Genomic DNA, 25713 nt, shown 5'->3' on the forward strand with positions numbered 1-25713 from the left:
TGACGTTGACGTGGAGCCTATCGCCTCGAGTTCACATTCGTACGAGGGAGGATGCCAGGCTCTGTGGCCCCCTGAAACTGAACGCTTAGTCATATAGAGTACGGGCACACCGTGTTCGGGTGAGTTGCCATTTATCTTGGTAAGCCGAGGAAAAGAAGGCTTACAATTCGTTGCCGATGATGTGATTTGACCCTGCGGACTGCCACCGAGGAGGCCTCAGGTGGCAGGCTTTATTGTGCGATTGTCACTCTTTTCTCGTATCCACAATTAGATCTCCCTGCCTTCGGTCTAGGCTCGTTCTATTTTGACTCATAATATGTCTTGACAAGTGAAACCAGTTCTTCTACATCAATGGATCTGACATAAGAGGTGGTGCCCGTAATCAAAGAACATTCCACCGGCATTTTCGTTCTGAACGCGAGAAAAACTGAAAGATATTAACACAGATTCGGTCGCCTGAGACCTGATCTCCCCATGGCATCCACACATACCAATGGCGAGAGCAATGCTCTTTCCCAACGACTCCGTCAGTGCCCCCCCGTGTCTCATACCCATTCCCCCAGTCTCCCAGCACCACATTCCTTATTGCCACAGTCCTACCGTGAACGGCTACTAAATCCCGTAGAGAGTGCCAAAGGGCAACCCGAAAACCCTTACGCCAAACTCGTATCCGAACAGCAGATTGTCATTGTCCCCTCCTTCACTCTCGAATCCGGCGTCGTCCTCCATAACGTCCCGATCGCTTACACGACCCGCGGTCAACTCTCCGAAAATAAAGACAATGCCTTGGTCATATGTCATGCCCTCAGTGGCAGCGCCGATGTTGCAGATTGGTGGGGACCATTGATGGGAGGACCGGGTCAAGCGTTTGATGTCACCAGATTCTTCGTGGTCTGCTTGAACAGCCTGGGAAGTCCCTATGGTAGTGCCAGTCCGGTGACGAATAAGGACGGGGATCCCGGGTTGGGAAGATATGGCCCCGAGTTTCCTCTGACAACGATAAGAGATGATGTGAAGTGAGAGAAAAAAGGCCCAGAAACCAGAATCGAATGGCTAGCGCTGACCCATGTTGACAGCATTCACAAGATTGTCCTCGACGATCTCGGTGTCCGGCAGATCGCATGTGTGGTCGGGGGTTCTATGGGAGGGATGCTGTGCCTCGAATATGCCTATTTTGGCAAAGACTATGTGCGAAGCATAGCGCCGATAGCCACATCAGCTACTCACAGTGCCTGGGGAATCAGTTGGGGTGAGGCACAACGTCAAGCCATCTACTCCGATCCCAAATATGAAGATGGGTACTATCCATTCGACGACCCTCCCACCGCCGGCTTGGGGGCCGCTCGCATGTCGGCCCTCCTCACATACCGAAGTCGAGATTCTTTCGAGGCTCGCTTTGGTCGAAGTACTCCTGATTTGTCCCAAAAAGCCTCGACCAACCGAGCACGGGAATCTCCCAACGGTGTACACAATGAACACTGGACGATCCATAACGATGGACATAAGCGCGCCAGAGGTTCCCGCGATTCGCGTCCTGCTTCCAGCAACGGAATGATCTCTGAAAAACCGACACCATCAGAGTCGCCTTCCACAGCAACATTCACCGACCCTCAGTTCAACGGAACGACGGAATTTTCCATTCCAATTCCCGTAATTACGGGGCCCACGTCCACACCCACCCGCCATTATTTCTCCGCCCAATCCTACCTCCGGTATCAGGGCACCAAGTTTGTCACCCGATTTGATGCCAACTGCTATATCGCCATTACTCGCAAACTGGACACCCACGACGTATCTCGGAATCGTGCCGCGACCGTGAAGGAAGCTCTGTCGCAAATCGAGCAGCCGACGTTGGTCCTGGGGATTGAATCCGATGGTCTTTTCACCATCGCCGAGCAAGAGGAACTCGCTGAAAACATCCCCAATGGTCGATTAGGAAAGATTGATAGCCCGGAAGGACATGATGCCTTTTTATTGCAGTTCGAGCAGGTGAACAGCTATCTGTTGGCCTTTTTCCGGGAGTTTCTCCCGGACATTATGAACGCACCTGGCACTGGCGGGCTTGAAGGCCAAGATGGCGAAATTCAAGATGGCGTGGGCATAATGACCAAGAGCAGTACCTTTGGGGAGGCAGAAGTCGGGGATTTGACGGCCTGGTGAGGAAAACCAAAAAAAAGGAATTACAACGGGTGGATCCTCGACCAGTTCAACTCTGGACCGGGATTGCTATGATTAACGCCAAAAAGCGAGCTGTGTATATATTGATTGTATGATTGTCGTCGGTCCTGAGCGGCCGCATTCACAATAATACCCCGGGCAAAGGAAAGACAGAAGAGGATTTTGGATTGAACTGAAATCCCAAATTGGGGCCAAGAAACCGGCAAATGCATGACAAGCATTTAGCCATGAAATCTTGGTGGAGATCAAGACGAACCTTGGGTGAGCTTACAAATGTCTTGGTTGTACATGGGAGGATATGTCGACCTTGACACTAGCCACGGACCGCTTAATGGTCAGACACCAATGCGCGAGTCGCTGGTCTCAGCCGCCTCGATTTGGCTTTGGGAGGGCCCTTTACTGGGGAATGGCCGACCCGCGGTCAATTTGGCGCGCCTTGCCCCATTTCTGCATCCTGCGCACGCTGCATTCTCCATTCTTACTCTTTTTTTTTGTCTCTATCTAGCCCCCGTCATCTTTTGCGGCGCAGCTTGCCTCAACCTCTTTGTTGACCCCGGTACCATTCGTTGACCATACTGGTGAGTATATACGAAGTCCTCGCGCTCTGGACTCTGTACTCGATCCTCACAATCCTCTTTCTTACCGCCTGGTCTTGATCCATTCGCTCTCTATCCCTCAAAGCACCTGCGCAAATCAACTTCGTCAACCCCAGCCAGCTCCCCCTCGTTGTTTCGGTTGTAACGGCCTGGCGCCGTCGAACCTCTCACTCTCACTTTACACACCTTCACCCGTTCCTCAAAGTGATGCGAAACGGTCCCTGATCCATTAATACGTTGGTCTCTTGGACACAGAAGGTGGGAACAATCACTTCCTCTCAGAACTGTCCCAATGGGCTGGCCGGTATGTAACACGACCGAGGAGGATATGATCATTACCGAAGAGCCTCTATGGGATGGCCACACTTTCCACCAAGTTGGATTGGTGATCGCGGCCATATTCAGTCTCATCGCTGTGATCGTCTCCTTCTTTCTCATCTTCATGCATGCGACGCATTACCTGAAACCTTGGGAGCAAAAGCACATCATTCGAATTCTCTTCATGGTTCCCGTCTACGCGGCGGTCTCCTTCCTATCGTACTACTACTACAACCACAGCGTCTATTTTGAAGTCATTCGAGATTGTTACGAGGCTTTTGCGATTGCATCCTTTTTCAGCCTACTTTGCGCCTACATCGCTCCCGATTTGCACCAACAAAAAGTCTATTTCCGAACCATCACCCCGAAGAAATGGATTTGGCCGATGAGATATTTCCAAACGTGCACTGGAGGCGCGGAGAAGGGCTTCTTGAGAACCCCCCGAAGCGGTCTCACCTGGTTCAATGTAAGTCCATGGGGCGCAACATTCTGCGGACATGCTGATCACCATTAGGTCATCTGGGTCTCCATTTTCCAATACTGTTTCATCCGGGTGTTTTTCACCTTGGTCGCGGTCATTACACAGGCGTTCGACAGATATTGCCTCGAGTCTCTCAATCCCGCGTTTTCTCATGTCTGGGTCATGGTCTTTGAAGCCATCGCGGTGACCATCGCGATGTACTGCCTCATTCAATTCTACGTCCAGATCCGCGCCGACATCTCACAACACAAACCCCTGTTAAAAATCACGGCCATCAAGTTGGTTATCTTCCTGAGTTTCTGGCAGACCATTTGCATCTCGTTCCTGACCAGTGCCGGGGCGATCAAACCCACCGACAAAGTCCAGACTCCGGACATCAAAGTGGGCATTCCTGCACTGCTTCTGTGTATCGAAATGGCCATTTTCGCTGTTTTCCATGTCTGGTCATTCAGTTGGAAGCCATACACTATTGGGTCCAAAGAATACATGGCCGAGATCGTCCCGGGCGAGGAAGGTGCTGCACTTTCGTACCAAGGTGGCTTCGGCGGTGTGAAAGCGGTGTTCGACTCCTTCAACGGCTGGGATATGCTGAAAGCGACCGGTCGGGCAGCGAAATGGCTCGTCCGAGATCGTAAGCGTCGACATAATGATTCGAGCTACGACTTGTCGAGAAAGGACACCCAAGGAAGCGGACAATTCGGTCCTGACGACCCCAAACTGTCGAATCTCGGGGGTTCAACTGCGTACACCGGAGCCACTCGACCTCCGCACTACTCTGGTGTCGACGGTGGAGAAGGCGACAATTTGCTGGCCAACAGTCAAAGCATACCCATGTCCCGACCACCCATTGAACGTATGCCCAGTGACAGGAGCGATGGTGGAAATGAGTACGACGATACAAGCGACATTGGCTTAGCAATATCAAGTGACGACGACAAATACACGTCACCAGACCATCAACCTCCGCATTCACAGAATGCACCCTACTCGTCGTCCACGTCATGGGCCGGTGGTCAAGAAAGCAGCATCGTCGGCGTCCCTTATCCCGATCCTCAACGAGAACGGTTGGGTCAACATTCGAATCGAGAAAACAGGGTCTCGATGCCTTTCATGCCGCCTCCGCAAAGTTTTGATCCCCGGAGCCAGAACCATCACCATAACGGCATGGGGAATTTCTTGTAGCCAAAGTGAATTTCTATTTGGGGATGAGCGAGATTGTCGTTTCATGGTTGAGATTACCTGAAGGGGCATTTCGAAGGCACGACTGTATGAAAAACTAAAGTTAGTAATGGGTATGGATATGGGATGTGGATCTGTATGTGTATGCGTACGACTTCGTTGGTCAGGAAATGATAGCTTCAGTGAAGAGAATTTTCAAGTGACATGATTTTTGAACTCATGGAAGGGCTTCGTCCCATTTCCATCCATGGCAAATACATCGGTGATACTGTAGTTATATTTGTTGCATGCCAGCCTGCCTACTTAAAATATTCCGGCGTCTCTGAAACACCGATAAGTTAGTTACCGAGAGATGAATGAAGAGTACGGTAAGTGGACGTTTGTCGTGTCGTGTGACGTGTAACGTGTAACGTATTTTCAACTCCCATCCCAGATCCAATAACCCGGGGCAAGAGGAGACCGGGTCGCCCATCCCCCATCCACATCCACATTTTCGTCCTTCTATCATTAAAAACGCCCACCTTATCCCGCGCCCTATCTCACGACGGAGACACAAGCTACAACTTGCCCTTTCCGGCTTTCGCGTTGTCACAGCACGCCGCTTTCCCACCTACCACACTCTCCACCGCCGGCTGCCGATGCACCTCACTCACGAGGGTGGATTGATTAAAACTCTGCACACTCGGCGGGACATCGAGCGCGGGATTCTTCGTAAAGAAATTCACCGGCTTGAGACTCACTTTCAAAATCTCGCAGGGCATCACGGGAAAATCCTCAATTCTCGGCACATGGTTAATGCCAAACTGGACCCAGACCACAATGTCCGTGTCGACGACGCTATCTTGCCTGCTGGCAAAAGAGCGCACACCCGTCCCCCCGCGTGATTGATTGGTGTACCATCCGCCGGCGTACAACTCGCGGTCTCGATGCGTGGTGACGTAAATGTTGTGATCGGCGAACTCGGCGCGCTTGAAGTTGAAAGACGATGGGTGTGCGAGCATTTTCTGGAAAGGCGGAGCGTGGATCTTGTACGCGACGGGCTTGCCGTTGATCGGGTTGCGAACGGACGAGTTCTGGATCTTGAACACACGATTGGTGTCCGGGTTCAAGTCGAGGCCGGAGGCGGTCTCCACCAGGGTTTCCGAGACCGTGTAGCCGACGCCGTGAGGGTTCCAGTCCTTGGACAGGGGCATGGCGTGGGCTTCGTCGTAGACGAGGCGGTTCGCATGGCCTTCGAGCATGGGATCGATGCGCAAAGAGAAGATGTGCTGGTGATGCGCGGCCAGGACGCCCGGGTGGACCACCGTGCCGAAGGGGACGCCGACGGTGTCGAGGTCGTGGTCGATGGGTTGGGTAGAGAGGATCCCGGTGGCGCGTACTTCGTAGATCACTTCACCGGCTTGATTGAACATGAAGGCAAGGATGTACTCGTAGTTCGAGACGGTGATGATGGATTGGAGGACGAGTTCGCGGCCGCGAGTCACGGCGGCGCGGCCGGTGCGGTAGTTGGTGTGTTTCCAGCCGATGCCGGCGTCTTGCTCGTGGATACAGACGCAGTTTTCGATCGGAACCGGAGAGCCTTTGTCGTCGGTGATCACGGCGGAGAGGTATTGGATATGGCCCAAACAGTCACAGCCGAGCTGGAGGTTGTTGGCCATGGCGCCGGCGCCGGCGTCGCCGAGGTCGTAGGCGGATTTCTTGTGGAAGGGGTGTCGAGGGTCGGCGTAGGGAATGTTCATGTCGGAGAGGGACAGGCGGTAGAAGAGAGCGCGAGAGTCGTAGCGGACGTCGTACAGGACCATACCCTCGCGCTGGTTGTAGCCGACGCGGAACGACCATTTTTGCCATTCGAGAACATGGCCCGTTTCGCCGGCCGGGCTTAACGTGAAGGATGCTCCTTCCGGTTGGAGGACGTGCAGAGGCTTCAAGTCTTTGCGGAGCTCTTGGTATTCGTGGACGTATTCGTTGGCGGGGACGGCCTGGTAGGGTCGGGGCTCGTGCACGGTGTTGTCAGCGCCGGTGGGGAGGTAGTCGATGCGGATGACTTTGTAGTGATTGCATTCGATCACCGGGGAGATGGGTAGTGGGAAAGCGTAGTGGTTGGAATCGAGTTCGCCGGCATTGGCTGGGTCCCGCATGTAGAGGAAGACCTGGTAGAGTCGGTCGTCGTCGTTGATGCCGTCGGAACCTTGGAGTCTCGTCAGTCTCTCCGGGGTGACGGCTCGGATAGATGAGATGGAGATACATCATTGAAGACACATACCGTAGATCCAAGGGTCCGCACAAACCGCCGTCCCTGCTGGCAATTGTAGTTTGGCAATGGCTGCCTTGACCTCTTCGTCCTCGAGGGCGTTCTTCTCCACTTGCAGGATCTCATCGTAGTCTCCGTTTCCATGGACATTAGGTCCGAGGCGAACATTGCTCTCTACCTTTCCCGCGGACAGATTGACGACGGCCTCGTGAAAACGGTCCTAATTCCGCCCAAGGTCAGATATCACGGGACCAGCGTGTCCGAATGGACTCCGGGCGGCCTGAGGGGGGCCTGAGGACCGACTTACGGTGTTGCGGATGTAGTAAGAGACGAAGGACTTGCGGGGGATTGCAGGGAGAGGAGATCCCGAGTGTTCAGCCTCGAGGAAAGGGATCATCTGTTTCTTTGCAGGCTCATCGAGAGTAATGACCTTGAAGCGAAGGTCGACGTTGGAGGGCCAGACGGAGCGCACGAGATCAGCTGTCGTGGAAATCTCCGAAGCCGTCAACGGGCATAACGGATGACTGATGATCGATTTGGCCATCGAGGGCTCCGCAGTGAAGTCTTGGGCAACGGCTGCCATGGTGGGAGAGAGATATGGGAATGAACAGAAGGGTCGGATGTGGAAGAGAGGAAACAAAGATATAGAATTGGAAGTGGAGGAGACGTACTGTAACTGGATCAGATGGTACGTATGGATCAGATCAAATCGAGCGGCGATGGAGGGGCAAAGGGATCCGCCTAGGACCTAATACTTTGAATCCTGAGAAACCAGAGACTGAATAAAGAAAGAGAGAGCGCGGAGATGGGAACCTTGGCGATGAATCCAATCAGAGATAAATGCGCATATCTTGCTGGCTTTGATTTGATGCATCGAGTGCATATCCACACGGGGGCACTACAGATACAACAGCCTAAGCAGGCCGCGGCCCCCTCCCCCCCAATAATAAGCCCAAAGAGGCATGTAAGGTCGGGAAAATATCACGAGTTAACGGGGGTTTTTTTTTAAATTTTTGGCCCAAGGCGGAACAGGGCCAGACAGAGACTCTGAAGTCTGTTGGTGGTCGTGTTTTCATGCTTTGTGTACTTTGTCTTCTATACCACATACAGCAGCTCCATCCGAGAACCAGTCCCGTCAACCAAAGTCTCCTTTCTATTTGGTTCAATGCAGGTCGCCCTTGTCCGCTCTATCCATTATGTCCAATCCCATTCACTTGTCGAGGCCAATCATACTGCTCGAATGATGGCTGAATACGGTGTCATGCTGTGTTGCTGCTCAAGTACCTTGCTCACGTACTTGATCATTTGCCCGGGATGAACGTGTCATCCATCGCCATCCCATGTAACACTCAAAGAGGAAACTGAGAATTGCGGCAAGCGGATCGGATATCGTGGTTGGCCTTCACCAGCCTCGCCCACACTCGTTCCCGATCGCGTATCGAAGATAGCCGGGAGGAGCATCTTTGATGCAGTCCAGTTGCTCGATCAATTCACCAACCGGCATCGAACATGCAGCGGTCACCACTCGGAATGGTTCGCATGCGTGCGCTGGTATGTAGAATTGGTTATTGGCATTCACGGCATATTTGTCCAGGACATTGTGGGTGAAAAGGTGAATTGTCGCATTCTTTTGGGATGCTACGTATCCCGTTCCGCCACGGTCTTTGACGACTATCAGTCGATCCTTAACTTGATTTCCACGGATAGGAGGCTCTGGAGCTTGTGCCGCCGCATGAGCCATAGCAGGGGTGGTGGGGGAATCCAGACTGGGTCTGATGACGGTGCTAACGGTCCATGCTCCTGGGAAACTAGGAGCAGGAACCATGAATGAAATTGGTGGACGGTATGTTGGTAGTAGAGGAGGTAACGATGAATACGGTGGTGGAAGGCCTAGTCGTACCGACGTTGAAGGTCCGCCAGGAGGCGCTCCCTTGTTAGGTCCACCATCCCGAGTAAAATAATTATACCAGGTCGTTCCCACCAAGCCCGGTGCTGGAGGAGGCGGAGGAGTTGGCAAGAAGAAAAGATGTCGTCGCCATCGAAACGTCCAAGATGGGGCTTTAATCATTCTGATCCAAGAGCGGAAAACCTCCGTTCTCGAGAGAGCTTGCTGGTAAAGAAGAATTTGGTGGGTGCATGAGAACGGACCAAGGCAGATGGAAATGCGCGGACATTCTTTCTTCGTCCCTTTCTCTTGACATTGTCCCCGTCTATGGCTCAGAGATATCGAGGTCCATCAAACAGAATGACTGCAGTGTCATGAATGTCGTGGGGAGCCGTATAACCAGAATTGGGGAAGGGGGAGAGGCCTCGGTGATATGCTTCTTTGTGACAGAGACGATGGTGGACAGTTGACGACTGAGACAGATGGCAAACAGGATTCACACCCGCAATCCACAATGCCAAATTGACCAGCCTTCAGCTAGCGGTAATAACAGCGAGTCCGTCATAGATTTTTTGCTTCACTCTCGTAAAATTATCCGCCGCGTTGGGAACCATGGAGCTGGCTCGAATTGGCACGCCCTCCACCATGATCTTGCCTGTACCGAGCTTCTTCACCGCAATCATCCCATCCACGAGGAGTGTGCCTTCGCCTCGAAACTCGGCCACGTGGCCGTCCATGGTCACCATTCTTCGTAAGTCGGCCAGCCGCAAATCACCCACGTGAATAGCTTGGGTCACCGATCTGGTGGATGCGGCCAGGCTGGCGGGCAGAACATCCAAGACAGGCTCCAGAGGACGATTGGTGACGGGATTGGTTCGCACAGACACCTCGGTGTCCAATTTCTGCTTCTTCGACTGAGGGTCATCATGGAAGTCCGCTTTGGGATCGCGTTCTCCCCTCAGTTGACCTTGAATGGTCGCGACTCCCATGGTGGTTTTGACATTCTGCCAATGCAAGGTCTTGGCCAGATCCCGGCTGAGCCTGACCATCCACGCATTGGTGTCGACACTCGCATCGACGATTTGACCTTCCCGCGGTGTGAATATTTCGGACGACGGTTCCCCTTCCACGCCGCCGACCTTGACCCCGAGCAGTTCTTGGCAATCCAAGGCCAAGGTCTGCGTTTCATCACGGGTTCCCCCAACCAGAATGAGCTTTTTGGGACCGATCAGGGGTATCAGCATTTGAAGACTCCGCTGATCATGTAATCCCGCAAAGTCAACAAATGCTAATCGCGCATTCACGGTGATTTCCGTGGTCGCAAATACAATTTTGGCGGGGCCTTGAATACCTTCCGATTCCGCTTGGGTCTCGACATCCGAGCGTTCTGACTCCGACTCTTCCCCCCAGTCACCGGAGGGACTTTTCCGAACCGCATCGGCTCGAGCTCGCTTGTTGAGTGCATCCTGGGAGTGGCTCGCTTCATCCCACCGTCTCTTTTGGCCTAGAACGCCTCCTCCGGCTTTGTCGTCATGGAGGGGACCGTCTTGCTGCTCTTTTTCTTCCTCTCGAAGAAAATCTTCGGGTTTGATGAAATCGCCAAATTCATCCCCACGCCTCCTTGAATGTGTATACGGAAATACCGCATTCCTTCCCTTCTTATTGCGCACGTCGTAGTCGTACACCCCTTTCTTGCGCAGGAGGATACTGATACCCAGGTCGGCATCACTTAACGCGAGCTTGTTTCGCGTCCCATGACCCAGGGCCGCGGAGACATTCAATACGCGGCCGGGCTGCTCGTCATCCGACTCATCTGACGAAGAGGAGCTCGATTCATCATCGTCATCATCATCCATGTGGTCATCTGCTCCAGCGGGATCTCGGGGATGGGTTGATGCCAGTGAGTCTTGAATCTGCCTCTGTGTTGCCATGAATTGTTGATACCGCTGATTCTCCTGAGTGCTGAGAGGGGCCTTCTCGGCATTCTTCAGCTTCAACAATTTTCCTCCGCTGTGGACCTGCTCCAGTGGTTCGCCGGTCGGGGCTCGCTCGAGGGCCACCCCATCTTGACGTGCTTCCCACCAAGACCAAAGAACTTGACTGGCACTTTGGAGAGAGCCGGGGCGCTCGACCACCCTTTCCGTGAAAATGACCAGATTCTCGGGTCTCTGGACGATATGCGCCAAAATCGACCTCGAGAAGCCCCACTCCAACGTCACATCACTGGCGAGGATGACCCGTGGCCCTTCGGATTTCAGCAATTTTTCCAGTTGACTCTTTCGCTCCACCATCTTAATATTTTGAAATTCAAAGGGTCGCGAAAGCGGAGTGGTCCCATTGATGTTCTTGCCGCTGCTGCCACTCCGCTTGTGAGTCTGTGTGGTGGGAGGGTGGTTTTCATCGTCTCCCTCCAACTCTCGCACCATGCCGTCGTCCATCCACTCGAGAAGACTTCGAGCATGTCGCAAAGTGGCATTCCCGGACTTGGTGGCCATGTATGCTTGGGCGCTCTTCAACGACGGAGAATTCGCGGGGTCCGACCATGCTTTTTCCAGGATCCAAGCCAATTCGAGTACTCTGGCGCTGGAGTCGGTGGGGATGAGGACGGTCCCTCCTTTCGCGACGCTGCTCATGATGTGACCCAGCAAAGCTTCATCTCGAGCCTTCCGGCCCCCCGATAATGCCGCCCGGGTTGCTCCGACGCTGCTACACACCAGAGCGGTGGGCTTGCGCAATTGCTCGATCACCTCGGCGCCGCCCACTCCGCCGAACCAGGCTGCTCCCGCAATGACGTTCTCTCGAGCTTGATTCCAGTCCACCGCGTAGACAATGGACTCCATACCATATTGTATGTGCCATATTGTTCCACCGAGGGTGTGCCCCGAATTGTACGCAGTTAACGTAAGTCCTTCGACCGGCGCGGAAAATGAAGAAGACGTCGGTTGATGGGGTTGTGAATATTTCAACGGCGTAATGAGGGTGAAATACTTGTTGATTTCGTCCCAAGTCGGAGCCGGCCGCAAGATACTCGATCGAGACTTGTCATCGTTGCTGAAGTGGTCGTCGGAAGAGCCCGCGCCCGGAATGAACGTGGCCGCCAACGGGGAGGAGGCATAGAGGTCTTGAAGAAGGGTACGACCGAAAGCAATCACCGGCGGAGTGGCGTAGACGGGGATCTGAGCGAAGACGGGAATGTGCTTGCAACAGTGTGCAAAGGCACCAATGTGTGACGTGGTCGCATGAGTGAGCAGGATAAAGGACAAGGTCGATGCATGCTTCTCTATCTCAGCTAACTGACGCGTATCAAAGCGTTCGTCCCATCCGACGTCCACAAGGACCTTGATGCCACCGTCAAGCTCCAGGATCGACTGCGAGGCTCGAGAGTTGCTCTGAGCCCCCAGCAAGGCCGTCAAGGTGAACATTGTGGCGCGTTTCTCAGAAAGGTTTGCTGGCTGCTGTATGACGATCCGGAGCGTGGTCTTCAGTCTCCATCGGCCGCGGCACTGTATGCAAAGTTTATCACTAAAGCACAGATCGAGTTGGGTCAAGAAATTTTGTCTGGGGTTGTGGTTCTTCAGCGCAGTTGAGTCGGAGGTTGCCAAGACTCGAGGGGGGAAGAAAGTTCGTCAGTCTGACAGCCACCTGACCGCCTGTTCTACTGGTGGCAACCAGGGTGTCTGACGGCGAATATAAAATCTCATTGCGAGGCTACAACCCCCTCGCCCCTGTATTCGGTAGTTCTGGGGATCAATCATGCTTGATCTCGTTGAACTGCCTGATGATTCCCGATTAGAAGATGGAACTATCAACTAACCAAAGAGACCCAACAACAGCAATGATCACCAAAAGAATGTATTGTGCTCCACAGCGTGATGCAAGTACGGAACCGAAGGAAACTGAACGAACTCAATTACCAGCAGAGACATCCTCTCCGCCACCGCCGACGAAGTCTGAGACGCCGGCCCCAAGTCCGTCATTGAAGAACCTGAGTTACTCCAAGCTCATCAATTCAATCCAACTGCTAGAATCCAAGGTCATCTCGACCGAAGATCAACTTGCGACTACCCTTCAAGAGATCTCCAGGCTCAAATCCTTCCCACCACAGGCCCAAGAGTCTGAGCAACTAAGAGATGAATCTCAGCCACGCTCTTCCACAGCAAAATCGGCGTCATCTATCAACAAGAACGAAGCCGCACTTCAACATGCAGAGAACATCTTCACCCGTCACATAGCTCTATTGAAGGAGTACAACGAGATCAAAGATATCGCCATGGGAATGTTGTCGCTCATCGCAGATAAGGAAGACCGACGACTGGTGGAAGTCATGGAGGAACGAGGAGTGAGTGAGAAAGATTGAGGAAATAAAGCTAGAGACCCATGAGTGTGTGGAGAATAAAGAGTTCTTTCGACACAAGAATGAGAGAAGAGATATCGGATGGATGGAGTTGGGTCACGTTGATATCTGAGCCCAAACAAAGAGTCATCTGTGTCCTTCTAATGATGTCCTCATCGAATGAAACAAGACCCTTTTTCTCTGCCCTAAACTCCTCCCCCCACATTCCAATGCAGGGTTGTCCCGTCTATCCCATGGGGTATGTTCAACGATAATGAGAATATCTGCAAATAAGAACTTTCCACTGACCAATCCGAGTGAGGTGGTATCATCCAAAGTGACCAGAAGGACTTCTCCAGTCCGTCGTCTGTCACTCCTGGATCCCAAACAAAAAGTCTTCGCCATGCAATAATTTCGGTTAACCTGTAAGTCGCTTATTCCGCCCCAATATCAAACACGACCCCCCAAAAAGAAAAATAAAAAATAACAGTTACACCATTCTTGAAGACGACTTGGTCGCGGATCAATGCATCTTTTCCAGGCTCTGAAGGCTGACCAGCTCACGGTACCGACCTTTGAGCGCTATCAATTCTTGATGAGTTCCTTGTTCTGCCACAACGCCTTTGTCGATGACATAGATAATGTCGGCTTTTTGAATGGTACTAAGTCGGTGAGCGACGGCGATGGTCGTTCTGCCTTTGGCGGCCGCATCCAGAGCAGCTTGCACCACTTTCTCCGATTCGGAATCGAGGGCGGAGGTTGCTTCATCTAGGAGTAGGATCTTTGGATCGCGGAGTAAAGCACGAGCAATAGCGATACGCTGCTTCTGCCCACCAGAGAGCAACGCAGCTTTGCTTCCGACGTCCGTCGCAAAACCATCCCTAACATAGTAAGCATAACGAAATTCATTGCTCCCCAGGGCCGGGGGGAATGCGGAGACATACGGGAGTGACATGATAAAGTCATAGATGTTGGCGTCTTTGCAAGCTTGAATAAGCTGTTCGTCGGTGACTTCGTCTTGGTCAACGCCAAGGAGAATATTGTCTTTGATGGTGCCTTGGTACAATGTTGGCTCTTGAGACACGAGCGCTAGATGTGATCTGTAGTTATTGAGGACAAGGCGGGAAATTTCCTTGCCGTCCACATAGATACCTCCAGCAAGCGGATCGTAAAAGCGTTCCATCATGGCAATCGTCGTCGATTTTCCGCACCCTATGGGCGATTAGCATCATGCCGAATACACCAGGAATTCGAAACGCTTACCAGAAGCGCCGACCAAAGCAATATACTGTCCAGGTCGAACCGTCAGATTGAGACCACGAAGAACGGGGACATCCGGTCGTGTTGGGTATCGGAAATGAACGTCTCTGAACTCGATGGCTCCTTCAACATGCGTGATCGGTTCGCCAGCATCGGACCAGGGGTCGATGGTTGGTTGGCGATCGTAAAGCTTCTTCAAAGCGGCGGCGGCGTTCTTTGCTTTGGACATGTCCCCAGCAAAAGAAAAGACGGTTCCCGCAGACTGGGCGCCAAAGATGATTTCAGTAAAACAGATGAAGAACTGGAATAGAGAATATTCCCCGCGTGCCAAAAGTCGGCCTCCATACCAAAAACCAAGGGCAAGGGCCAAAAACATGGCCGACTGCGATGCCGCATACAGGGAAGAGTTTCGTAGGTTGGACTTGAGAGAAGCCCGTAGCTGGGTCCGAAGCTGCTGCTTGTACTCCGCATAGACCTCTCGTTCGGACGTGAGGGAGGCAACGGTTCGAATGGCGTTTGTATGCTCACAAGCAAATCCAGCCGACTTCTCGTAATGTTTTTGGGCCGTGGCACTGAATTTGGCGAGGACCCAGAATCTGAAGAATCCCGTTCCCAGAATGACGGGCAATGCGGTCATACAAACGAGGGCTAGCTTCCAACCGATCGCCAGCGAAATCACAATGGCGACGACCAATGTGGTCGTGCAGCTTAAGAGTGTCCCCAGAGTGGCCCCCGAGATGGCTGATAGGTGGGTGGTTTCGGTTGAAAGAAAGGAGGTGAGAGCACCGGTCGAGTTCTCGTCCTCATCGAAGAAAGATATGTCTTGTCTCAGAAATCGTCTGAAGGCGCCATCCCGAGCACGTTGAATCAAGCTTTCACTGCAATAGGCAAATGCGATTCCTTGAGTACACATGGCCAAAAGGTCCACCAGTCCCAGCATCAGGTACATCAACGACCAGAAGTTCACATCGTGACGAATCTGATCGCGAAGATAAAGTGGGTGTGACAAGGAAACAATGCATTTGGCGAAGAAGACGCCCTGGACCGGTTGAGCGGCTCCGGCGATGCAAGTGAAGATGAGTCCAACAATCATAATGGGCCATTCCGAAAGATTGAACCGCGCAATGAATTTGATCAAAGTCCACAGCGAGTATTTGGCCTCGCCATGTGCCGTTTGGTCGGCCAGAGCTTTGGAAGAGACAGATTTTTGACTTCGAGTCCTTCCCAAGGCCAGCTTTTCATCTTCCGGACCGACCACGGGGCCGTGTCCGGATTTCGACGATTGAATCCGAATCAATTTGTCGTCACTGATTTCGGTCTCTTTCTCCGATTCGTCTTCGTCTTCGCCACCAATCCGTTGAGCGGACACGAGGCTGAAATAGGCCTTCTTCATCTCGAGCAATTCGTCATGCGTGCCCTGTTCGATAATGCGCCCATTCTGCAAGACCACGATATTGTCGGCCGTTTTAATCGTTGACAGTCGATGGGCAATCACAATGGTGGTCCGTCCCTTCGCCGCCGCATCCAAAGCATGCTGTACGACTCCCTCGGATTTGGTATCCAGGGCCGACGTGGCTTCATCCAAGAGCAAGATTTTGGGGCCACCGACGATGGCCCTTGCAATGGCAACACGTTGTTTCTGCCCTCCCGACAAAAGAAAGCCGCGCTCGCCCACGTGGGTGTCATATCCGTCTGGAAGAGACGAGATGAAATCGTGGGCGTTGGCCTTTTTGGCGGCCTCGATGATGCGTTCCGTTTGCCGTTCTTCCGGTTCATTCTCATACTTGGACCCGATGAGGCCATTCCTGATGTTTTCCTTGATGGTCTGACTGAAAAGAATCGGTTCTTGCTGTACCAGGGCAATCTGCCGTCGCAGCCAGTGGAGATTGAGCTTGCTAATGTCGTGGCCATCCAGGAGGACTGCGCCGGCCACCGGATCGTAGAAGCGCTCAACTAATCCCACCACGGTGGATTTGCCCGACCCCGAAGCACCCACAAGCGCAGTCGTCTTGCCCGCCGGAATGACGAGATTCACATCCTCCATGACCACCACCTCCGGACGGGAAGGGTAGATATGCTTAATATGTCTCAGCTCGACCGTCCCTTCCACGTGGTCCAATTTTCCGCCCTCTTCAGACAAAGGGTCGAGCGGCGAGGTCCGGTCAATCGTGGCGTAGATTTTAGCCGCTGCAGCGACGCCTGCGGCGAAATGCTCCATATTCGGACCAATATTACCGAATGAAAAGGCGCCGATCATGACGGCCAAGATGATGGTCAGGATATGGGCCAGGGTGGTTTCACCCGAAACCAAAAATCGGGAACCCATCCAGAAGGCCAGACCGTAGTTCAAGAAGATAATGCAGAGGAGTGATCCGAGCATGCAGCCCAGCGCGCCCTTGCTGCGGATCCCCCAACGTCGGGCCTCAAGGAGGTGAACATCGTACTGCTTGGCCAGTTTGTCTTGTGTGCCAAACGCCGCCGCGTTGCGGATCGAGGCGAGGACTTCTTCCGCTACCGAGCCTCCAAGGGCATAGGACGCCAAAGACTTCTTGTTCCATCCGGCCATTCGCCGACCTCCCGCAGCCATGATCACCACGATGGCCACCACCGAAGACATACAGATCAGGGTGAGTTTCCAATATATGACGAATCCAATGATGAAGGCGGCGAAGAAAGCAGCAACGCCGGTCAAGGTCAACCCCACTTTTTCGCTGATGGCCTCCTGGATCAGATTGGTATCGGCAGTAATGCGAGTGGTAACTTCCCCGGCTCCAAGCTTGTCAAAAAACCCGATGTTCTGGCGCAGGATCGCTCTCAGATACTGCTCCCGAACTTTGGACGTGATGTGTTCCCCGGTGTAGATGAACAAAACCGTCGAGATGTATATCAGGCAAAACTCGCCAATGGCCAGATAGACGAAATACAGGACATATCGATTGAGGATGGAGTCGAATGGTTCGCTCAGGTTTCCCAGAACCAGGCCTTGAAATGACCCGCTCAAATTTCCAAAGATAACCGTCATGAGCGGCATGACCGCCCCTCCACCAGTGGCAGTGATGGCTGCAATGGCGATGAAGACTTTATCCCACGTTGTGGCATAGCGATACAGAGTCTTGTAAGTCACCTTGATATCTGGAGCCTCGAGCTGCTTCTTCAACACGCCTTGCTCGTTCTCGGGCAAATGGGCCAACGCCGCATCACCCTCTAGTCCATCTCGAACCTGTACGATCTTTGAATCGTACTTGTGGAGGTCGGCGCCGGTATCCGAATTGGAAGACTGAGATATGGGCGACAGGGGAATCCCCGAGATTGGAGTCGTTGGGGCCTTTTCCGAGGGCAATTCAGTGTCCTTCTCTTGTTTTGTGACAATCCCCTCCTGTTCTGGTCTTTGCTTCTCCTCTATGTTCTCTTCTATGGCAGCCGCGCCGGCGGGCGGGTCGTCCTGACCGCCTGGATTCATGCTATTCTTTCCAACGATTGGGTTCAAAAGTCGCCCGGTCTCCGAAAGGGTTCAGCACCTCATTTTTTTTCTTACAGAATATCGGTTTGGACAACAAGAGCAACTAGGCTTCGAGGGAGGTGAAAATGAGAGGGAACAGAGGGACGAATGTCCAGTATGATTGTTTACGCGAGGGAGTCGAATGCGGTCAACAAAATTCGAGCGGTGAATATGTGCAAAGTAGGCAACAACAAAAGAATTCGGAGGCGGGGAAAGAGCACAATGAGAATACGAGTATGGGAAGTTCTTGTTGATGGAGATGCAAATTAGTACTACATGATTGGGGACGCGCACACGGGATTCCCTGGTAGATGTGCCCACTTCACGGGCCTACGAGTCCTTCGCCTTAAATCCTAGGGCTGCGTTAGTTAACGGGAACACGCATGGGCCCGGTAGGAACCCCAAACAAAAGCTTTTCCATCTTGAACCATCAATCGTGGAGACAGATTTCTCCCCACCATCTCGTGCTTTTTGCTCTTTGCGGTTAAGTTGTCGACCACTCATGTCACCTTCAGATGCATAAATCTTCACAAGAGATTTTATGCAGAGCCATTGAAGAAAGCGAAAGTCGACCCAGCGTATGATCCAACTTCTCTTGCGGCCTACCACTAGAGATTCCAATGAACACGGATACGATTCCTTTTCTTGGTGGGGCCAAGGGCCGCCTCGGGCCCGAAAAGGTATCCGAGGACAGCTACCGTAAATTTCGCTACGGACTGGGCTTGCTGCCTGCAAACGAGGCCTGCTGTAATGAACCACCAGCCTTGGTAAAGAACTCACAAAAGAAGTATGCTCGATTCGCAACAAGAGAGTGAATGCTAGGGTCAGTGAGACCGAAGTCTCCCATTTCTCTCTGTGTTTGATAACAAGAGCTCCAGATTTGAACCTTCCTCCTCCTCCTCTTCTTCTTGATCAACGCGGTCCTTTCTGTTCCCTTATAATCTTTTTCCAGCATTAGTTGTTAGGTACAACATGGTCTGCTTTTGGAACCCCGGCCTTCCATCGATATGATGCCGCTACGTGCTCTTTGGGTGGTCCTCGCTGTCCTGGACGCTGATACAAATTTTCTCGATAAGTACCTTGGGGGACCGCATAGTCGGACCAGAACAGACCTCGCAACCTCAACTCGGGTAAGAGAAGGGTAATGATATCCTCAAAAGATGACGGAAAGAGCGCGTATGCCTACACAGGGTTACGAATTAGCACGTTACAATGTCGGGCATGCAAGGCCAACTTTACCAGATTAAATCCGTCGACATCTGCCTCTTCAACCCATTTTTCCATCACATCAGCAACATGTTCCGCTGTTCCAACGGGCGTTGCACCCAGACCACCGATAGTGATGTGTTCAGCCACCGTCCATTTCGTCCATCGAGCAATACCTGGTGCTTGATGCGAGAAACCTTCCACAGCAGATCTTGACCGGTCTGTTAGCTGCCAGTCAACGTCCGGAAAAGACCGGAGGGGATGGATGCCAGTACCTCACTGCATTGCTCTCAACTTGTCTCAGCTCCTCATCATCACCATACTGGCCGAAATCGATGCCAGTCCAACCGCACAAGAGGGCCAGCGCACCCTCAATCGAAGCATAACTTCGATATTCAACATATTTCGCTTGCGCCTCCTCGGCCGTTTGACCAAGGACAGGACACATCAAGGACAAAAACTTAATGTCTTGAGGATTTCGCCCAAATTTGGTGCCGGCAAGCTGTCGCACTTCCGCAATATTTCGTGCCACCACCGAGGGGCTATGACCGGCAACGAACACGGCCTCGGCATGCTGTGCAGCGAATTCTTTCCCGGCTTTGGACGTTCCCGCTTGCAGCAATAACGGGGTCCGTTGTGGACTCGGCTGACAGATATGTGGTCCGGGGACTCTGAAATATTTGCCCACATGGTCGATTTGTCTGATTCTAACCGGAAGCGTATACACACTCCTTTCACGATCAAGGACGACCGCGTCATCCCTCCATGAAGATTCAAAGAGTTTATACATGACGGTCATGTACTCTTCAGCCACTTCGTATCGCTTATCGTGCTGTCGTGATCATCAGCCATCCTGCGTGATAAACCCCCCACCTGTCTTCTTTCCAGTTTTTCTCGGCTAACCTGGGGTTGTTCGCTGTAGCCTAGGTTCCTAGCTGCAGAATCGAGGTAACTAGTCACGATCTGTTGACAAGATATAAGCAAATCTTCACACAGATATCACGGGAAAGTTGTGTCACCGACATTCCAGCCCAGCCTGTCAATAACGTTAGGTTCGCCGTTTTCCAATACAGAAAGGAGGTATTTCTCACCTGCCCTTGGAAAGATGGTCGATGGTCGACAGTCTTCGAGCCAGATGATATGGCTGCTCATACGTTGTCGAAACTGTTACGCCAAACCCAATACTGTCTGTCACTGCCGCCATTGCAGAAATCACTGCCAGAGGTTCATTGACTGGCCACTGTGCCCCAGACCGAATTGCTGCGTCGAGATTACCGTTGTACACATCATAGCCACCTGGAATAAGCCTAGGTTGCCCAATATTTTTGGGTGGGGGTTCAAAAATAAACTGACCACACTCACCAAGAACGTCGGCGATGAAAATTCCGTGGAGTTTGGCAGATTCCAACAATTTGGCCAATTCAACCCAATGTTGGAGGTCGTTGAACTTATAGGACTCGTCACGTGGATGCCGCCACAGTCCTGGAGACTGATGTCCGCTACCTGGACAAGTTCAACTGTCAAAAAGAAATCCATGGCCGCTGAATCGATGACAAGGCCATACACATCTCAACAAATGCGTTCAGAATAAGTGACTTTTTGGCCACGCCATTTGCTCGTGTTGCCATTTGGGCCAAATCAAATTTTTGGATCAGTGCGTTCTGGAGAATTACCACGGTACTTTTCGTGCGCGACAAACCAAAATGAAGACTCTCTTACCTTCCTTACTGTCTACGATTAGATTTGTGGATGTGATGACCCCGGGGTTTATGCGATGGTGACGATAACGATATGATGATGCCATCCGAGTCCTCTCTCGCGCAATTTGGCCATTACGCCAACCTTTTCCCGTCGAACTGATGTAGTTCCCATCTGAATCGGCCTTCACCACTCGTAAGGAGTACCTGGCCGCCAATGTGTCCGTCAAACTCTTTTCAAGACAGGAAGGGACAAATACTCCAGAATGGGCCAAAACTCCCCCTTTTTGGAGGCAATGCGCTCTCTCTGCCTGTCCTACACCAACATAGCTATTATCAAAAGGTGAAAGGGTTGTCATCTCTATAATGATCAACAGGGAGTTCTGGGTATATGCTTTGCGATCTCTCTGCTTCTCGGACTTTTCTTTTCCTCTCCATTGATCCCACTCAATCCCGTCGTTCGACGCATCTATTTTTACCTTCTCCGCCATACACTGGATCTATCCGGTAGAGTGTGAGGGCTGGCCAAAGGTTCCTTTTTGTCATTTATAGACAAGCCCCTCTCTCAGCAACCTTCCGACTTCCAGGCAACTGAAGACACCACCTTGCGGGCCCCTGAATTGGAGCATTTGATCGCTCTTCTGCAGGGGCTATTCTACCCTTTTTTCCCGCTCTGCACCTTCCTCGGCTCCATGTTCTGAACCGGATCGGGAAGGGGGAACTTCGACATCGACCGGGACACCAAAGACACCCGTGGAAGCTCTCCACTCATTGTTCTGTGTCTCGGAGCCGAATGTCCTAATTACCAACCAGGCCGGCACGAGGGCGAAGGCCCACAGTGCAAAGTTCAGATACACGCCTCCGACTTCACCGAATACGGCGACTGAATTTAGCCCGTAACTCACAGCTTGCCAAGCGGATTCAGTACCACGGAGCAAAGCCGCGAGCCGGACGGTCTCGGCCGGGGAGGTGGTCATCTGTCCGATGACGAAGTACAGGTAGAGATAATTGATCTGGAAGCCGATGACGAGGAAAAGGAATAGAGCAAAGGGAGAGGCAAAACCGTTCGTCCCGTCCGACCAGTCGTACGTCGGCCTCGTGCGACGGAGTCGTGTGACAAGAACTGTGGCCCAGACCCAGAGGCCGCACTGGAGGGCACTGATGAAGAAAAACGCGCCACGGGCACGATGTCTCAGCGCGATGTGTGTCCGGTCCAGGAACAGGCCGAGCAGATTTCCGCCGACGACGGCAACAATGCCGGAGAGGAACGAGCCCAGAGCTCGGGCGCGCACCGAGAACCATAAAGCGGAGAAGGTGAACATGACCGCCTCTGCGTACACGGCTTGGCCGATGAAAGGGACGATCAACAAGAAAGACTTGCTGAAGAAGAGGCTGGTCGTCGCTCTGATCTCAAACCACGGATGCTCGACGATCGAGAGGTCCACCTTTCGCCCGTCCGTCCGCTGGACTCGGGATGGGTGATTCAAGAGCAGAGCCACCAGCGGACCCGCTGCCTGTAGAGCGATGAAGATCAGGTAGACCGTGTATGAAACTTTGCCGGCCTGGGAATTGTGGGCGTTGATACCCACGTTGATCGCACCACCGAGGATCTGGCCGGCGAGACGGAAACTTAGCCAGAACCCGAGGAATTTGCCTTGGTTGTACGGCTCTGGATATGCAAGGGCGATGGCAGCTTCGGCCATCCAGAAGATGCCGGCTGAGAGGCCGCAGAGTGCCGCACCGACCAAGACAAGCCATTCCGTCCCGAAACGGTTGTTCGTGTACAAACCGGCCGCGTAGGGAGCATATCCCATCGTTCCGATCACCAAAGCCCATTTGATGCCGATTAAGCGGACGAGGGCGCTCGAGAAGTAGCATGACAGCACCATGAGGCAGAAAGTGAGGGCGTTGGCTGCATTCACCAAATGTGGTGATGCCTGACCTCCAGCACCAAGAGAGTTCATGGCGCCCCAAATGCCGGGAGCAGAGAAGTTGGCGAGCCCTAGAATCAGGGCATTGTAGAACGTGGACCGGTACCATTTGATCTCTTCTCCAGCAGTCTTTTGGTCAGTCGTTGGGTCCAACATAATAGAGTTCACTCTTCGAGGTAGGTTCGTGATGCACTTACGCTGTCGTCGCCCTACTTCGCGGGGAGATCCCACATCCACCACGTAGTCTGCTTTTGTACCCATCTTCCAGAGTTTTCCTTGCCAATGGATTTACTGCTGTGATTTCAGGAATGAAAGCCCGAACTCAGAGGTCCAAGGTGTGACATGGGGAAAGGACCAGGTACTGGGAGCCTTAAGACTGTTCCTGGCCATCCTACAATTCATGGCTCCACTTTCTTATTTGCACATTCATGAGATATAAATCACGTCTTCACAGAGCTGGAGCCAAGATCGGCAACAGGAATTTGGGGAGGAAGGGAGAAAAATTGGTTGCTTTTCATTGTTGATGATGCCACGCATGATTCTAGCAATGCCGTGGATATGGATGGATCCACATCGTCAGGCTCCACAAAGTGTTGTTGGTACAGAATGACGCTCAAATCCGGGCCATTTGGATATCGCAAAATGTCAAGAAGCCTCACATCAGTCTGTGATCTGATGGCGTGCTTGCAGGGCATGCTGACGACGTCCTTGGAGGGGTACTTTTTGGCCTTCAGAGGGTGAAGCCCTTGGAATCAAGGTTGGCCGGCTTTTGGATTGGCGTCCAAAAATTGAGGTAGTCATGTCGAAGTTCTTAGCGTACTGTTTGAACCATTTGGCCCATATGGCTGATGGAATCATCATCGGTTACAAAGAAGCATTGAGAGTAAACAGCCATGGAAATCATGGTGAGGGAGCATCCCGGAAAAGTTGTAGCCGAGCAAAGGCGTAGCTAAGGTATGTCCCAAGAAGGTCTGATGTAATGACAGAGTCTGGAAACTTTTGGGCAATGAATATACGTGTAGATCGAATTTATGTCTTCAAATGACCACCATCTGATTATGGCGAAATCCAGGAGTGCGAAAATGGGAAAGATACTCACTGTAGGGTACTTTAGTAAAAGCTTTTGTCACTCTCGTGATGGATGCAGGTACAGTAACTCTGAACGAGCCTTGGAGATTTTATCAGTCGAATCGCAAATAGATGCTTGTTGTGCTCAACCAAAGCAGAGCCCAGCAAGTGAACACTGAGAAAGGCTCTGGAAGGACCAGCTCAGGTGACCTCGGGCGAGCAGGAGCTTACCTCATCCATGCTAGAACATCTTCGAGTTCCCGGCAGATAAAGCCGGGATGAGGACCAAATGATGTGACCTTGTTATTCCGTCTTTGTGATTTTACGGAGGACTTGTTCTATTTCGAAGGGGTCCAAGGGACCGTCAGACTATATACTTTCGAAGCGTGTACGAAGCGTACAACACTTCCGAAGGTCTTTACAAGCCTTGGCGTCGCCACATATCACCTTGACCCCCTGCTCGGACTTTGGCAAACTTGTCACGCATCCGTGCATGCTCCCCAACTCATCTCTAGATGGGTCTCCTCTCAGGCAGTCTCATGTCCGACGCAGACAGGTGTGGCTCGATCGTTGCTCGAGGTCTTTTCCAAAAGGTTCAGGTCATACGATGGGGCTCTGCTGCCAGAACGAGGTTGAGAGCCACAGATTGACATGGTTGGATTCATTTCGCATGTTCTTGGCAACTCCTGCAGGCTAAAGGGTCGAGCAAAACCCCGATGTAAAGAAAAGCAGAGTATTGGGAAAGAGAATCCATTTGAATTCAAGGAAGATGGAGCTGTGTTCCGGCAAGGAGCGACTGAGTGATATTGTACGACACAAACAAACGGCGGATTGTTGGACTGGGAACATTCAGGGATTCGTCGCTCAAGCATGACTACTAGAGCAGGGCCCGAATCTTAATGCCGAGGCTCATTGTGAATCCTATCACAGCTTTGCTTTCTGTATCACAGATTGATACTCATCTACTCTCTTCTTCGCCTCCAACTCCCTCCGATTTCTGTCAACATCTCGGGCTGCCCCGATTCTTGGTGTGGCGGCACCCTCATCGAGATCTTTAACCACCTCGCGATATAGCTCCTCTTTGATCAGCCCGTATGATCTCCCTTGGGCCTTTTGAGTCAGCTTCATCTCTTTGATGAAGTTAAGCGTCTCATCGACACCGCCAACACCGTCAATGATGCCCTCTTTCAACGCTTCGAGGGCTGAAAATCTCTTGCTCTCCAAGACCATATTCCTGAACGTCGTCATATTCAATTTGACACGGAAGACGGATGCCATTGCCGGTTGAAGAGGGGCGCCAAAATCCAATTCATTCAGACACAAGAAGCCCTTGTGGGGGTTCATGATCCGGTAATCATGCATCATGGCCGTCATCAAACCGCCTGCGAAGGCGTGACCGTTCACCAATGCCACTGTAGGCATAGGGTAGGTTATGAGGCGTCTCCACAAAGGATACAGACTGTTCTGTAAAAATGTTGGATCTCGGATGGCGTTCTCATAGTCGAGGCCATTGGAATAGAATTTGGTGAGAGATGATGTGGTGACGACGACCCCACGGGGTAGGCGGTGCTCGATGATGTCGAGAGCCAGCAGAAATGTTTGATTGAACGCAGGAGTGAGACGATTGTCTGGAGGACTCGAGAAGGAGAGAAGATAGACTTGAGGGGCAGCCTGTGTACAAATGAAATTTCCTTGTTGACTCTGAGCAGGCGAGGTGACTGTTGATGGGGGGATCTGGAGGACAAAGAGTGGTGGAACGGGCGGCATTTCGGTTGCTTTGGATGGAATCAGCCTGATGCTTCAGATTTGAGAGTGAAAGACGAAATCGTCC

The 25713-nt window shown here is 52.3% G+C and overlaps 10 protein-coding genes across 10 annotated transcripts; 3 read left to right on the forward strand and 7 right to left on the reverse strand.

The window, feature by feature from the left end:
• Positions 1 to 474: 474 nt before the first annotated feature.
• Positions 475 to 2160, forward strand: Z518_00609 (homoserine O-acetyltransferase; the record flags this gene model as incomplete). Its single annotated transcript, XM_013421211.1, has 2 exons — positions 475 to 1016; positions 1077 to 2160. 2 exons carry the CDS (start codon positions 475 to 477, stop codon positions 2158 to 2160), a joined length of 1626 nt encoding a protein of 541 aa, XP_013276665.1.
• Positions 2161 to 3066: 906 nt separating this feature from the next.
• Positions 3067 to 4755, forward strand: Z518_00610 (uncharacterized protein; the record flags this gene model as incomplete). The annotated part of the gene is made up of 2 exons (XM_013421212.1): positions 3067 to 3558; positions 3607 to 4755. The coding sequence occupies 2 exons, from the start codon at positions 3067 to 3069 to the stop codon at positions 4753 to 4755; spliced, it is 1641 nt and encodes a 546-aa protein (XP_013276666.1).
• A 554-nt stretch (positions 4756 to 5309) lies between these two features.
• Positions 5310 to 7586, reverse strand: Z518_00611 (uncharacterized protein; the record flags this gene model as incomplete). Its single annotated transcript, XM_013421213.1, has 3 exons — positions 5310 to 6940; positions 7016 to 7223; positions 7311 to 7586. 3 exons carry the CDS (start codon positions 7584 to 7586, stop codon positions 5310 to 5312), a joined length of 2115 nt encoding a protein of 704 aa, XP_013276667.1.
• Positions 7587 to 8405: 819 nt separating this feature from the next.
• Z518_00612 (uncharacterized protein) lies at positions 8406 to 9071 on the reverse strand (the record flags this gene model as incomplete). The annotated part of the gene is made up of 1 exon (XM_013421214.1): positions 8406 to 9071. One exon carries the CDS (start codon positions 9069 to 9071, stop codon positions 8406 to 8408), a length of 666 nt encoding a protein of 221 aa, XP_013276668.1.
• Positions 9072 to 9421: 350 nt separating this feature from the next.
• On the reverse strand, positions 9422 to 12310 carry Z518_00613 (uncharacterized protein; the record flags this gene model as incomplete). The annotated part of the gene is made up of 1 exon (XM_013421215.1): positions 9422 to 12310. One exon carries the CDS (start codon positions 12308 to 12310, stop codon positions 9422 to 9424), a length of 2889 nt encoding a protein of 962 aa, XP_013276669.1.
• A 428-nt stretch (positions 12311 to 12738) lies between these two features.
• On the forward strand, positions 12739 to 13245 carry Z518_00614 (uncharacterized protein; the record flags this gene model as incomplete). Its single annotated transcript, XM_013421216.1, has 1 exon — positions 12739 to 13245. One exon carries the CDS (start codon positions 12739 to 12741, stop codon positions 13243 to 13245), a length of 507 nt encoding a protein of 168 aa, XP_013276670.1.
• Positions 13246 to 13744: 499 nt separating this feature from the next.
• On the reverse strand, positions 13745 to 17941 carry Z518_00615 (uncharacterized protein; the record flags this gene model as incomplete). The annotated part of the gene is made up of 3 exons (XM_013421217.1): positions 13745 to 14102; positions 14166 to 14433; positions 14485 to 17941. 3 exons carry the CDS (start codon positions 17939 to 17941, stop codon positions 13745 to 13747), a joined length of 4083 nt encoding a protein of 1360 aa, XP_013276671.1.
• Positions 17942 to 18934: 993 nt separating this feature from the next.
• On the reverse strand, positions 18935 to 20814 carry Z518_00616 (uncharacterized protein; the record flags this gene model as incomplete). The annotated part of the gene is made up of 8 exons (XM_013421218.1): positions 18935 to 19162; positions 19220 to 19397; positions 19462 to 20018; positions 20090 to 20149; positions 20210 to 20222; positions 20278 to 20482; positions 20549 to 20689; positions 20751 to 20814. 8 exons carry the CDS (start codon positions 20812 to 20814, stop codon positions 18935 to 18937), a joined length of 1446 nt encoding a protein of 481 aa, XP_013276672.1.
• Positions 20815 to 21533: 719 nt separating this feature from the next.
• Z518_00617 (uncharacterized protein) lies at positions 21534 to 23075 on the reverse strand (the record flags this gene model as incomplete). Its single annotated transcript, XM_013421219.1, has 1 exon — positions 21534 to 23075. The coding sequence occupies one exon, from the start codon at positions 23073 to 23075 to the stop codon at positions 21534 to 21536; it is 1542 nt and encodes a 513-aa protein (XP_013276673.1).
• A 1731-nt stretch (positions 23076 to 24806) lies between these two features.
• Positions 24807 to 25649, reverse strand: Z518_00618 (uncharacterized protein; the record flags this gene model as incomplete). Its single annotated transcript, XM_013421220.1, has 1 exon — positions 24807 to 25649. One exon carries the CDS (start codon positions 25647 to 25649, stop codon positions 24807 to 24809), a length of 843 nt encoding a protein of 280 aa, XP_013276674.1.
• Positions 25650 to 25713: the final 64 nt, after the last annotated feature.

This window comes from Rhinocladiella mackenziei (genome assembly GCF_000835555.1).
Source record: "Rhinocladiella mackenziei CBS 650.93 unplaced genomic scaffold supercont1.1, whole genome shotgun sequence".
NCBI lineage: Eukaryota > Fungi > Ascomycota > Eurotiomycetes > Chaetothyriales > Herpotrichiellaceae > Rhinocladiella > Rhinocladiella mackenziei.